Consider the following 12,998-nt stretch of genomic DNA (forward strand, 5'->3'; position numbering starts at 1 on the left):
GGATTTACTCTAACCTCATATTCAATTTATTAAGGTCCTGACTTTCTTAACTAACCTAGTGATGCCCCACAATTCAGAGCTGGTTGCAGATGTTTAGTTTGCTGTGGAGCACAGGAGATCAGAATCAAGCAGAAATACTGGCGGAAAAAAGTATATATGAATGAGCACATCTGCAGGTTGGACCAGATGCTTTAAGATGCTTTAAGCCATACAAAATTACAACATCAAGAGGTGTATTGACCTTAAAGTGTCTTTAAAAACGGATTAGGAAGGAAGACACATGCAAAATACTTCATACTGAAGTGTGTGGTATCTGTGCAACATGAACAGCTTGATCATTTATCAGGTTCCAAGTTAAAACTCTAAACCATCAGGAGGTATTTTTCAACTGCAGTCACAGAAGAAAGTAAACCAAATTATGTGTGGCCACAGCCACATCAGTCTCACACAAATGCTGAAATTTCACATGGCCGAAAGATACGGCCTTGCCTTTAGCCTACTCACATCCCAACATTCCTACAAACTATTAGGAAAAAAATAAAATTAGTTCACTGCTTCCCCTGATCCGGTTTAAAATGTGGCTACACAAATGTTGGTACTGTTGTGTTGGAGAACGTGCAAAGATGAGGCCCAGGGAGCCGGGAGATTTTCCTATTCAAGTATATTAAAGTTACAGTGGAATTACTGCTTTAAAGAGAAGAATTCGAAGGAGGGCGTATGAACAGTAACAGAACAAACATGTACGTCTCCTGAATAGTTCTGTAGTTCCAAACATACAAGAATCTGTTACAAATATTACCTTAGTTTGATAAACATAAATATGGGAAATGCCACTGATTTCGTTGTCAATAAAAATACTACTAATGGTACCAAGACCCAAAATTTTTGCACTATGTTTCGAGTTTTCTACTGAACTAAGTATCACACTACTGATTCGACATTGGCTTCTGGACACTTCTGGAGAGGAAGCATGGCCTGCCTGTCACCTTACAGGTCAGTAAAGGGTGTAGAGACACAGTGACAGGAGAGGCTCTGATGCGTTTTCGAAAAGGTACTTGAGGGCAGAAGCTTTATTGGCTTTATTTCACTGAAATAAGTAACACTGGTAAATTTAGCTCTGGCACCAATGGACAAAATTTAAAAAGCCAGGGCTATTCATGGAGTACAACTCCCCAAACCCTACATCCTCCAGTTCCAAAGGTCTATTTTAGCCATGTAAAATTCACTTACCACAATCAAAATCACAGTTTTGCAGGAAGTAGTAAATTTTCACAAAAAGATGGATTTTTATCTTTTTTTTAAACTTAATCCTCTACAGATAAGAGTGTTTCAGTATTTGGCACTGTCAATGTAAATGGAGGAGAATACCAGGTCCTTAGTGAACAGGAGGAAAAATAATGAACTATTATTATACTACACACAGATACGCATGCAGAAAAAATACTCCCAAAACCCCATGGCTGAGGTCTTCACCGATATTAATGAACTGACCAGAAGAGGAACAGTGGATATCACTCATCTGCGTTTCATGAAGGCAAGTTTGATTTACAGAATGAGTCAGTGAGATAGTGGAAAACTATTAAAACACATTAAAGATTGGCTGAGGGTCAGGAACACGAGCATAATATCAAGTTTTTAATTTATCTAGTGATCTGGACTGAACTATATAGTCTGACATAAAACTCTGTTCTGTCAAAAGAAGAGTCTTACAAAACAGAAGACAAAAATGCACTTTTAAAGTGACTGTTTGAAATGAAATTTTTTATTTCTTCTCCCTACCTTTTGCTAGGCCAAAAAAGGTCATTTTGCTATTCTTATGGGGGAAAGCCGAAATTATTGTTTTGGATATGACTTTGTCTTAGATATGACTTTGATACTATGGTAATTTTTGAGTGAAGTGTGTTTGATGTGGACATCAATACCGTTTTATTTTATTTCCATTTTTCAGTAAATGAGCTTAGTTGGACTATTTGTAATAGATAACGAAAAGTGTAATGTAACTACAATTAACTTGGTGTGGTTATTAATGCACAAAATACCTTAAAAAAGGAAGGGAAGTACTTCCCCAAATCTATCCAACACTTTTGAACTACATACTATAGGAAATTATTTTCTTCCCTTCTCAGAATATTAATTCACCACAGATTTACCAGGGAGTTACCATGACTTGTGCAGGACTGTTGTGTCCCCTTCTGATTGCTGTTGGCGATTTCATTGTCATTTCCTTGGGTACGAGACTTAAAAGCTGCTACATGAGAACCTCTTCTGCCTGTGGTACTGCTGCTGATCAGGATTCCTTCACCTTTATTTCAGACCAAATCCATCACTATGTCATTATTTAGTTTTGGTTTGGGTTTTTTTTCCCCCAATTAATGCTCCAATCAAGTGCACCGCTCTCACACATTTTTAATACATCTTTCCTAATTATTTCATGCTCCTTAGAGAACTTACATACTTGATACCCTACAAAATGTTCTTCCTCTTAAATACCTGATCTTGCAATTTTCTTATAAACTGGCTATGAAGAGAAGTGTTTTGTGCTGAGGAGGCCACTAAGCTGAAGTCTCAAGGACTGAACTTTGGATCAACCATTACTTAATCATCTTTAATACCTTCAACACAAAAAAAAAAACCCCAGCACTGCATTAATGAAAGCAATATCATCCATATGCAGAAATTTCAGAGTATTAAAAAAATTATCTTGAAAGCTAGAGTAACAAGTGAAACAATTGAAATTACAAGGTCAGATGGTCTAGAAAGTAGGACCAAGAATTTCTGTTGCATGCTGAAATCATTAGCTGAAATTGTAAAGGAAAAGCAAAAACATGTTACTATTTGATTAGTAAATGAACTGAGAGTCATCATCATGCTGTAGTTACAAAGATGGTGATTAATCAGGAGAGACAATATATGTGTATTTCCTATATATATATATATTGGAACATTGCATGCTGCTGAAAAAGTCATTGGTAAGACCTGTAAAATAGCATATATAGTTCTGACTACTTGCATTTGCAGAAATTGATCTCCCTAAACAGAAGCAGAAAAAGGCTACGATGTTGGTCAGGAAATGGAAACCTTATCACACTAAAAGAAACTAAGAGATGTTAACTGGCTTACTTTCCCAAAATGAAGACAGAATTAGGGGGATGTAAGGTGGCACATTTAGATGGTGAACATCACAAGGAAGAATTATCAAAGACGAAGAACAGCATTGGTGAAACAACAGAAGTAGAACTTGCTGTGAATAAATCCAGGGTGAAAAGAGAGTGGTCTCAGCCCTTCAAAGGGCTGAGTTTCTGAAACAGTGTCCTCATACAAATAATAAGGATGACAGGTTTAAGATAAATCTTGTTAACGAATGAGATTACATAATGTGGTTAGCTATTATAGAAAAGAATTGAATTTGACACATGAGGTATCTTACTGTCCTATGTTCCTGTCACTCTTCCCAATTCTTCTGCAGCTAGGGTGCCAAGAAGCCTTGCAGACAGAAAGTTGGCAGGAGTCTGGGGATACAACAGCCCATACTGGTGTTCTTTTGGAAAGAAGCACTATGTACATGGGGTTCCACCAAGGCCACCCAAACCAACTGGCAGTGAAGGCATCCTCATGCCACTTTGTCTGCCTGAGTCAAGCCTGGTTGCAGAGAGCCAGCACAGAGCAGCAGCTCAGACCCCGTGCCTGTCCATCAATCAGACCCTGCTAACTGTGGTGGCAGTGGCACATAATCATATTTTTGGATATTGGCACTGCTTAATGAACACTCTTGACCATTAGCAGTTCATCTGCTTGGATTTTAGTTGATCTCTTGAAGATGAGACTGGACTGGGAATTTCCTGTCATTTTCTTATGCTGTTCTTTTGTACTTCTTACTATCCTGTTTCAAGGATGAAGTAACCCAAAACAAATCTCAAGTGAAAGCATAAATACCATTTATCCATGGGACACCACGTACACATTTCCACAGCATTTTCTGTTACATCCTGTTGACCTTTACATTGGTTTGTTACTGTTCCTTTATGCTACTCTCTGCAGGGATGAAGTTTCTTCTGAGCTATCCATAGCACTACATAGACTATTTCTTCTCACAAGGCTGAAACTAGCAGGAAATCTACCTGTGGGTATTCTGCTGTTCTTTTACATGAATATCACATTTGTAATGGATTAAAAATTTAAATCACATTCCTGGTGCTACTGTGAAGTTGTGCTTCAGGTCCAAGAATTTATTATGAAGCTGAGAAAAATCAACATATTTTGAATGATAGGGTTGTTCCAAAAATAAAAATGAAGCAGACACCGACATTTTTTATTTCAGTGTACGTGCTGCTATTACATATCAGAGTCTTATAACCACAGAACAATATGTATTACAATACACAGACCTATCAAAATAATACTTATTCCATAAGGCAGAATATGGGGCAGCATGAACATACAAAACCCAGATCCTCAGAAGCCATCGTAACACTCCAGGATGTCCTAACCAACTAGATACTTTACATCTTTTAAGCAGAAGATGAAACATGTCACCAAAACCCATCTATAGTTTTAGTGGCCTCACTTAAAATGAGGCCTTACAGAGAATTAAAATTCTTATATATTAATCTAGGTATGATGTAAGAGTATTGCCGCTAGAGGCCATGTCCTCTGAGGTACTGAGGACTGCCTGAGGAGTCTGAGAGTTCTCATCTTTCATCTGGGTATATGAATATTCCATGTTATGCCAAGGTCAAAAGCCAGGACTGAAGTGCTAACCTGGTTTACATTTTAATACTTAAAAGCACCACACCTGATCTTGTTCTCCTTGCTCAGAGTTACAAAATCCACTACTTCCTTGCAGAAGTGTGGCTGAGGCTAGCCTAAAGACCCTTGTCCTTACGCTGCAAATTTTCTTCTTCTTCCTGCTATGCATATTAACCTTAGACAACATCTAGCTCTTACCCTTATCTGCCACTTCACAAGCTGTCAAATGACTACTCAAGCATTAAAAAGAATGAAGGGTCTGTTAAGTTGTAAATTAAATGACAGTCTATAGCTGAAAATTAGCAGTAACGTACCCAAAACTTTATTGATTGCTAAGAAAAGGTGAATAACCCCCCCCTACAGCTGGCTGTGTAATTACTGACCTTTAGAACCCAAGAGCTATTAATTTAGGAACAGATAGCAGTGAACTAGCAAGTGAGTTATTTTGCAGTAGGACAGTAAAGGCACGTATCAAGTTTTTGCACATGTTCAGTGCCTTTTAACAGTATTGTTACATGCCTATTTTTTTTATTTTAACGCAGAATATAACCCAAGCTACATCTGGACATCAAATGCCTATCAAGTAGTTCAGAAGGTCAGTGCAAGTGTACCCACAGATGCTGAGGCCTTTCAGTGTAAGAACTCTGCATCCTTCCAAAAGGATTTCTAAATTACTTAGTTACTGTTAAAGGCAGGAAAATTGTATTGCCAAGCCAGCTCAACTACTCCACTCTGATACACGTACTGCAAACATTTCATCTGTACCCTGAGAGATGGAAACGGCCAGTAACAGGAAAATAGCAGATATTAATCTGACATCAGTAAAGTTCCTTTACATATGGGAGAGACATGCAGAGAAAAACACACCTCTGTTAATACTGCTGAGTTCTATCTGTTAAACACTCTTGTACAATTCACAGAAACAGTAGTTTAAAAGCTATTAATACAAATACTTCAGTAATATTTAACTTTTTTCTTTCCCTTCTTAATAAGCACTTACTGTGATGGAGAGATAGCTGCCTTTTCACAAAGCAAACTACATTTTAAGAGCATTGGTCAGGTGGCGGAGTCAGTAAGAAAATTTTAAACAGATATATTAATGGGAAGTAATGAAATAGAAAGGTATCTGACCTGGTGCAGATGTCCTTCCATGAAGAGTAGTTTCATTAGGCAGGAGATCTTTTGAGTTGGAAGTGAATGGTGATTGTCTAAATGTGTCTTCAGAAAAGAAAGGGCTATAGGAAAAAATAAGATGTCTTTTTGTAAACAAAATAGCAGTTAATGGAAGAAGTAAATATGAGTTTTGACCCTATCATCTTAACATTGTAAAAAATACCATCTTGTTAAAAACCTTATTTCATTTACAGAATTCATGTTGAAAGATATGCAGACCAAAAGACAAGGTGTGCACAAGAGACATACTTTGGTAAAACTGCATCTCAGAGTGAAAACTGAAGTCCTTCCTCCCAAATGGCTTTAAAGTACATTTCAACATCTCAGATTTGCTATATCACAATACTATATGGATCATTAATATTGATACTTTAAAAAATCATATTCTGCTGTCACATCTGGAGAGGGCAATCAGGAAAGGTGGAAAATATTATTATTTAATAATAAGGTATATTGTAATTGTTTTTTAAACTAAACTTTTTCAAAATTTAGGTTAAGATGCTAAATAGTTCTCTTTTGACATGGAATTTCATGACTGAAATTAACTCCAGGAATTCAATTTTTAAAGCAGGAAACAATTCATATAAGCTAATGAATGGCTACTTCGCAAAGAGTATTTATTAAGTGCAAAAATTATCAGCTACTTGACTCCAAAAAGTCATGCTTTGGTTTTAATTAATAGGCAGTAAAAAGTCAATTTCAATAGTGAATTGGCATTTCTGCCAACATACTTTGTTTTCTGCTTAATTAAAGATCATAACAGAAACAAGAATTCCTTGTCTACAACACAGACAGTTATCAGTAAGAGGTACATAAAAAAATTCAAAATGGAAAAGGACAGTCTTCATTGAAAAACTTTTCTAAGGTGGTGTATTCCATTTGCATGCAAACTACTGATTTCTTACAAACCAAATGAGTATTACATTAAATCTGATCTCTCTCATATTGAGAATCCTTAACAGACTGGTAGTACGTGTTTCAAAGGTGCAGAACGGGAGACCAGCTCGTTTCTGCAGCCTGTTCTTATTCAGTGATAAAATCCAAGAACCTTTTCAGGATAAAGAATATACCATGAGATCTCACAAAGCCTTGCACAGTGGGTAGTCCATACCCAGAAAGTACGTGCCAGCAGCACCAACCAAGTTGATCCCACCAGTCCAGATACCCAGCGTGTCAGTCTAAACAACAGCAGTTGTGTACATGTTCCCTCATACAGTTTTTCTGCAGAGAGTGAACAAGGTGTTCTCCACTGAGTCACTGGTAACACTTTTGGTAATCATTTAGCTTCTCACCAAGTTTTTTGGCCATTATTCATTTTGTGCTGTTCCATATGTGACAGTTAATGGCATATTTTGGTATTTCTACAGAAGTTTGAACATAACCATAAACACTGTCAACATTCAGTTGTGCTGAAGGGTAAGGCATGAAGCTGCCTCAAACCTGAACAGTTCAATGTATGCAGGTGGCTGAACAATGTGTAATGCTCAAGAAAACAAGCAATCAGGATAAAGCAAACCAGCTCTGGCCCACATGTGCAAAACAACTTTTTCCAAGACTCACATTTCCACTCAGGGGTGACATAATATAAAACAGACTGACGCTGTATAAAAATATGGCATCGTTTATTGCAACATTCCTCTCACTGGTTTAATAACGATTTGAAAGAAAAACACCAATAAAAAATTTTTTATTACTGTTGAAACTCTTCAAAATCTTGTAATCCGCTCTGGTTTCCACATTGGCCTTCCTGCTTGTGCCTTAGATTCAGTCACTGGAACACTGCTTATTGCTGGTTCTAAGCAAAATGGATGATGCAGAGCTTATCTATTTCAGGCTAGGCCATCTATCATGAGCAGGCTGCTGTTGAAGACTGCATTGTATTGTGTCCCAAGGATTCCCCTCTCCTTCATCATCCTCCAGTGAATTACAGAACCATCCTTGGATACCTTTTTTCTGCCTTCCTCTAGAATGGCAGCTGAGTCTCTTCAGTGTTGGCCCTATTAATATTCTTATTTCAGCAGATACATCCTCCAGTTTCCAGTGCAAAGTATGGAGGGAGGAGCTCCTGCTTCATAGTAAGAAATTACATAAATTGTTCTCAATCACCGTGCAAAGCCCCTTCTGATGAAGATAAAGCTTTAGGATTTTTTTTTTCTGGCTGCACTTTCTCCAGTTTTATGGCTACACAGTTCTCTAGATGAAAGAAACTTATCTTGGCATCTTATGTTGGCGTACTCACTTCCAGATCATTTGCTTCTCCACTTTTTGTCTTCATATCACAGATGGCAGGCTGTACCATCTCACTCAGCCATTGAACTGTGAGGAATCCTTGCCAGTTTCAGCTACTTAAGCAAAGTCATATGGAAGTGTAAGAGTCCAGGAATACTCACAGGAGAAATGGCAACAGATACTCGACAGTTAGAAATGTTAATATGGAATAAGACAGCAAAAAGTGCCTGCGTACCCCACCTTGCTGGGCTTTGCTGATTTAAGATTCTCACCAATGACACAGCTTAATGTCTTTGCTCCCCAGCTACTCACAGGTGGACAATACTGACCTCACCTTGGCTCTCTGCAGCTGTCGGCAAACTTCACATAACAATTGTGATTCAAATGCCTTTCTGTCAGTGCTCCAGATGTAGGCTGGTGAGCCAAACTGCAACACCACACGTTTTCTTAATGCAGTCTGAGTGCCTCTATCCTCCACTGGCTGCTCCATCACATTCTATTTTTGAGAAGGCATCATACCCTTACCAGTAAAGACTTCCAGCTGTTTGTTTGGTTTTGGGTGGGGTTTTTTTTTGCAAGGTTCTTTCAAGTCAATCTGTTCGAACTCGCAGGATTTAGTAGACTGACTCACTTCCCCTTAAGAAGCTCTTCTCATTCATGTCTTCTTCTGTTGATAGAGAGGTAAGATAAGAAAAGCACCCGGAAGAACTGAACCAGGCACTCAGCATTTCATGCCCTGATGGGTAGCAGTCATTATCAGGACTTCTCAGTAAAACTCACTGCAACTTTGACAACAGCCAACTGTCCTATCCTCTTAAAAGTTGGCAGCCAGAAGAAGGGGAAGTTATCTTTGAACTGGCCTCAACTTTTCCAGTTTGAGTATCTTTGATAGATCCAAAAGTAGCTCTGGATTCTCACGCCAGTCCTGCCGGTAACGTCATGAGAACACTGAAATCTATTTTCAACTGACTATTTGTCACCCCCTCCCTGCTGTGCTCGCTGGATGGTTAATGAGTAGTTGGGCAATATATGTGCATTTATCTCCGTATGTATCTCTCAGGCTTATGCTTTTAAAGTAGTCACAGGAAGGCTATGCAGACTGCATATCCCACAAATTCCCAAACTAGCAAACATGGGAAGCATTCACAGTAGCCAGAAGTTAAAAGCTGAATTTAATTATCTTTCAACTTGTAACACCAAAAGGTCCCTAATGTACATTTACTGAGCTGGTCAGTTTATTAAAAACAAATTATTTACTTATTACAGTTACCATGAATGAATGGGATAGGCCTAGGAATTTAAGAACAACATACTTTAGAGATCTCCTCTTCTGCAAATGAAATGCTTTTCATTTTCTGTCTGGGCAAAGCTGTCTTAGCTAGAAGGCACTGAACATGCTGGGAACTTCTGCAGAAGGGGCTGCAGAATCACAGAATGTTTTACTCTGTCTTTGAAGGAAATCTCTGTCACTTCCGTGTGCTCAGTCTCCAACCCATCCACACCGATCAGGGAACTTTCAGGTAGGAAATAAATGTACCCTTGCCAATTCTTACCTTCCCCTCACCACAGGCTCCTAAGGTTTTACCAAGTCTAGCTACCACTTATTACAGAAGAGCTTTGAAGAGCCCCCATAGGGGTGTCATATGTATGTAAACAACTTGTGGGCTTGTTCTCAGCCACAATACTGTAAAGTGCGTATCTCTAACAGCACATGCTGTAACTGGATCATATTTTTAATTCCTGGATAATTTCATTCATTGTACTAATGAGACTAAATGTTTCATTAGCATTATCTCAGTCTGACTTAAAAATTCACCTCTAGAAGGCATTGAGATGATAGAAATACTAAACTGAAAATTTATTAAAGAAACCCAAGTTTGACAGAACACTGAATCAAAATCACCTCTTCTTACATTGGTCCACTTCTTAAAATCCAGTTGTCAGCCTGTTCTTCCCCCAAGCACTGCATGTACTATGCAGTTTCTTTTACATTTCAGTTTTTGTAGAAAAAAAATTCTTAAAATGATGTGTGAATACATCATCAGAGAACAGTCATTTTGGCCCAAAGGCCTTTTGTCTCATGAACTCTAAGCAATCAGATCTATAGGTGTAATTTTTCAGATATAGGTTAGTTACTCATGAAAATATCTTACACTTGTAATATCTGGTCACATTTGCAGGAGGCAGACACATTTGAGTTCACAAGGCAAAATGAAGCAATGCCATTTACGCTACAGCTTTGTAGATAACAATGGACTGTACTTACCTGGCTGTCGTTCTGAGGGCATTATCTTTATTGTGGTTGTGCTCTTTGCTCACCTTTTCTGCAGAGGAATATACAAGGGGGGTTTTTGTGATTAGCATATATCACATTTTCCCTATCAGGTTTTATTCAGCAGAACTATTTTAGTGCTTTCTGATATGTAATATGGAGTAATTTGGGGTAAATTACAGCATGATTAGCAAATGGGCATGACTATTTAAACTAACACCCAACAAATTTTTTGAGGTTCATATTTCAGTGTTAGTGCTCCGTGTAAAGTGTGCAATACAAGCATTCATTAAACACAGTTCTGATATCGTTGTCTTTATGTAATAGCTGAGGTTCACCTTCTTTGTCAAGAGAAATGGACACTGCAGCCCCAGGAGCACAGCATGCTGCAGCCACTGGTCACTTAATGCCAGTAACTATAAGTTCCCCTATACTCCAAGGCCTGGATCAACCCATTGGCACAAATTATTTAATTAGCCTTCAAAAATACGAGAGTTGAACTCCGGCTTTTCCAATTCAGTTCAAATATCGTGAACCTGACCTGACTGTCACAGTGCTCTAAAGCATATGCTAACTATGCAGGATGTTTGGTAAAGCTTTTGTGTTCCAAATGTGAGGGTAGAAGGGCTCTAACTCCTATTATTTTTCAGCCTTAGCAATTTCACACTTTCATAGCACTTTAACAGTTTATACACAATCTCTTTTTGTTCTTTAAATTCAACTATCAACTATTTCCACTGCTTTTACCTGATAACTGAAAGAGCAGCTCAGATGCCATCTTCACTGATATATCTTGGCTGAATAGATTTCTTTCTGGGAGCACACGACCTTCTGGTGTCTTCTGTATGTGTTCACTAATGTCTCGCCCTAATAAAGTGCTGTAGCCAACATTTTGGCTGGGTTGGCTGGGTGACACTGAAGCCTGCGAATCATGAATGTCAACTTCCATTGGTTCTTCCTTTATCTTTACCATCTGGGTATCCTTGTAACTCTCAGCTGCAAATATGTATTGAAAAAAATAAACAACCATCACAGTTATTTAATTAGGCTACGATTTTTCAGAGTACTCAAAGCAGGAATCACAATTACAAAGTTATAATTTGTATACCATATCACTGCAAATGGTAAGGGAAGTGAGCAGCTGACTGCTACGGTATTCTCCTGGGGGTTATAAATAGAAGGCAATCTCTTGAAAATAATTTTTCAAACTACAGAGCAGAAAATAGTTGCAAATTTGTAAATATAAGAGTTACATCACTTTCTATGAATACTGGGTGATCACACATCAGTTAGTGAAGTTTTATTAAATAGAACTTGCAACTACACACCAGCTCTCCAAAGGTGGGCACTGAAGACCTCTTACAAACTCTAAATTACTCTTTATCAGCAGAAGTAACAGCGCAGACAGTCAGAAGTATTGGTATGGGGCTAGGGGTGGGGGAGAAAACCTCATCTGCTCCTCTCCTGCACTTTCTCTTTTATGGAGACAACTACGTGAAGAACCAGTTTGTTATAACTGCATATGCTTTCCAGATGAGAGGAGTATTCTGGGGCCCATGCTCTTCTGAAGTCTGATTTTGTAACAAGCATAGATATTCCCTCATACGTTACAAGATCCAGTGACCTTAATAACCAGTTTCCATAAGCCCATATCCTTCCTTCCCTGCTGCCTTCTCCAGTGTCCTAGGTCTAGCAAACAAAAACGTAGTCTAGAACCTGATTTGTAGTTCACTCTCTACACTTCAGATGCCCTGGGTGTTACTGAATGCTCTGATTTGGCTGCAAGGTAAGTGATCATTTTTCCTTTAGAGTAAAAGCTCTGAAACCTCAAAATCGAGGCCCCAAGGTGGTTTCCCTACCACACCCCAAATACCTATACAGCCTTTTTGATTCAGACTTTCTGCTGTGAAAAGAGAAGTTAAAGAAGTTAAAGACCTGTAGAATTTATTCTCAATTTAGTTTCAGAGAATGACAATGAGGTTTTTGTAAAGATTTTCATTCAAGAGCACTCCTGAAAAGACACTGGTATCATAGCAGAACTGCCCAACGAGGTGTTGCCTCTGCTGGCTGGATGCTGACTCCAGAAACAGGCAGCCTAAGATGGGCAATATGCCTAGGAGAATCATGAAAATAAATAAATGCATGACACAGTTAAATATCAGAAGTGCCATCCAGGTAAGGAATCATTCCAACAACAACAAAGTACATGGGTTTTATTAATTTTGCCTAAACCTGTACACATACTTCTGGTACTAGCCAAGATACTGCAAGATATTTAGCACATGCCCCAAATTGTCACCTATGTATCCTCCACAGCTGGAGTCAAGGGAAAGCATGAGTTTGAATTGCTCATGAGCCAAAGGAGGAAAAGGCCACCCTAGCACCCAGCAAGAGGCCATGATATAGGTCAGGGACAGGCACACTGCAGCACACAGAGCCAGAGAAGCAGAAAGCTTAGATGCTGAGTGGATTAGGAACTGAGAGAGTAGTCTGGCCCTTGTCCAGACTGGGGGAACGTGATCAGATCTGTGACTGTGGGACAGCATGCTAACTGGTACAGATGGAGGCTGGCCATCCT

At 38.7% G+C, this 12,998-nt stretch overlaps 1 protein-coding gene across 5 annotated transcripts in view; it reads right to left on the reverse strand.

Annotated features, from left to right (window-relative positions):
- The window catches only part of ZNF827 (zinc finger protein 827), a 106,462-nt gene that overhangs the window by 27,803 nt on the left and 65,661 nt on the right, over positions 1–12,998 (reverse strand). For all 5 annotated transcript variants that reach the window (XR_005826062.1, XR_005826064.1, XR_005826063.1 and 2 more), the window contains exons 6-8: positions 11,168–11,416; positions 10,415–10,472; positions 5,878–5,981 (exon numbers count right to left, since the gene is read on the reverse strand). Coding sequence is in view for 2 of the 5 variants with exons in the window: in XM_040582207.1 (XP_040438141.1) it covers positions 5,878–5,981; positions 10,415–10,472; positions 11,168–11,416 (411 nt within the window). In the remaining 3 variants the exon portion in view is untranslated. The remainder of the gene's footprint in view (positions 1–5,877; positions 5,982–10,414; positions 10,473–11,167; positions 11,417–12,998) is intronic.

Source organism: Falco naumanni, chromosome 1 (assembly GCF_017639655.2).
Source record: "Falco naumanni isolate bFalNau1 chromosome 1, bFalNau1.pat, whole genome shotgun sequence".
Taxonomy (NCBI): Eukaryota; Metazoa; Chordata; class Aves; order Falconiformes; family Falconidae; genus Falco; species Falco naumanni.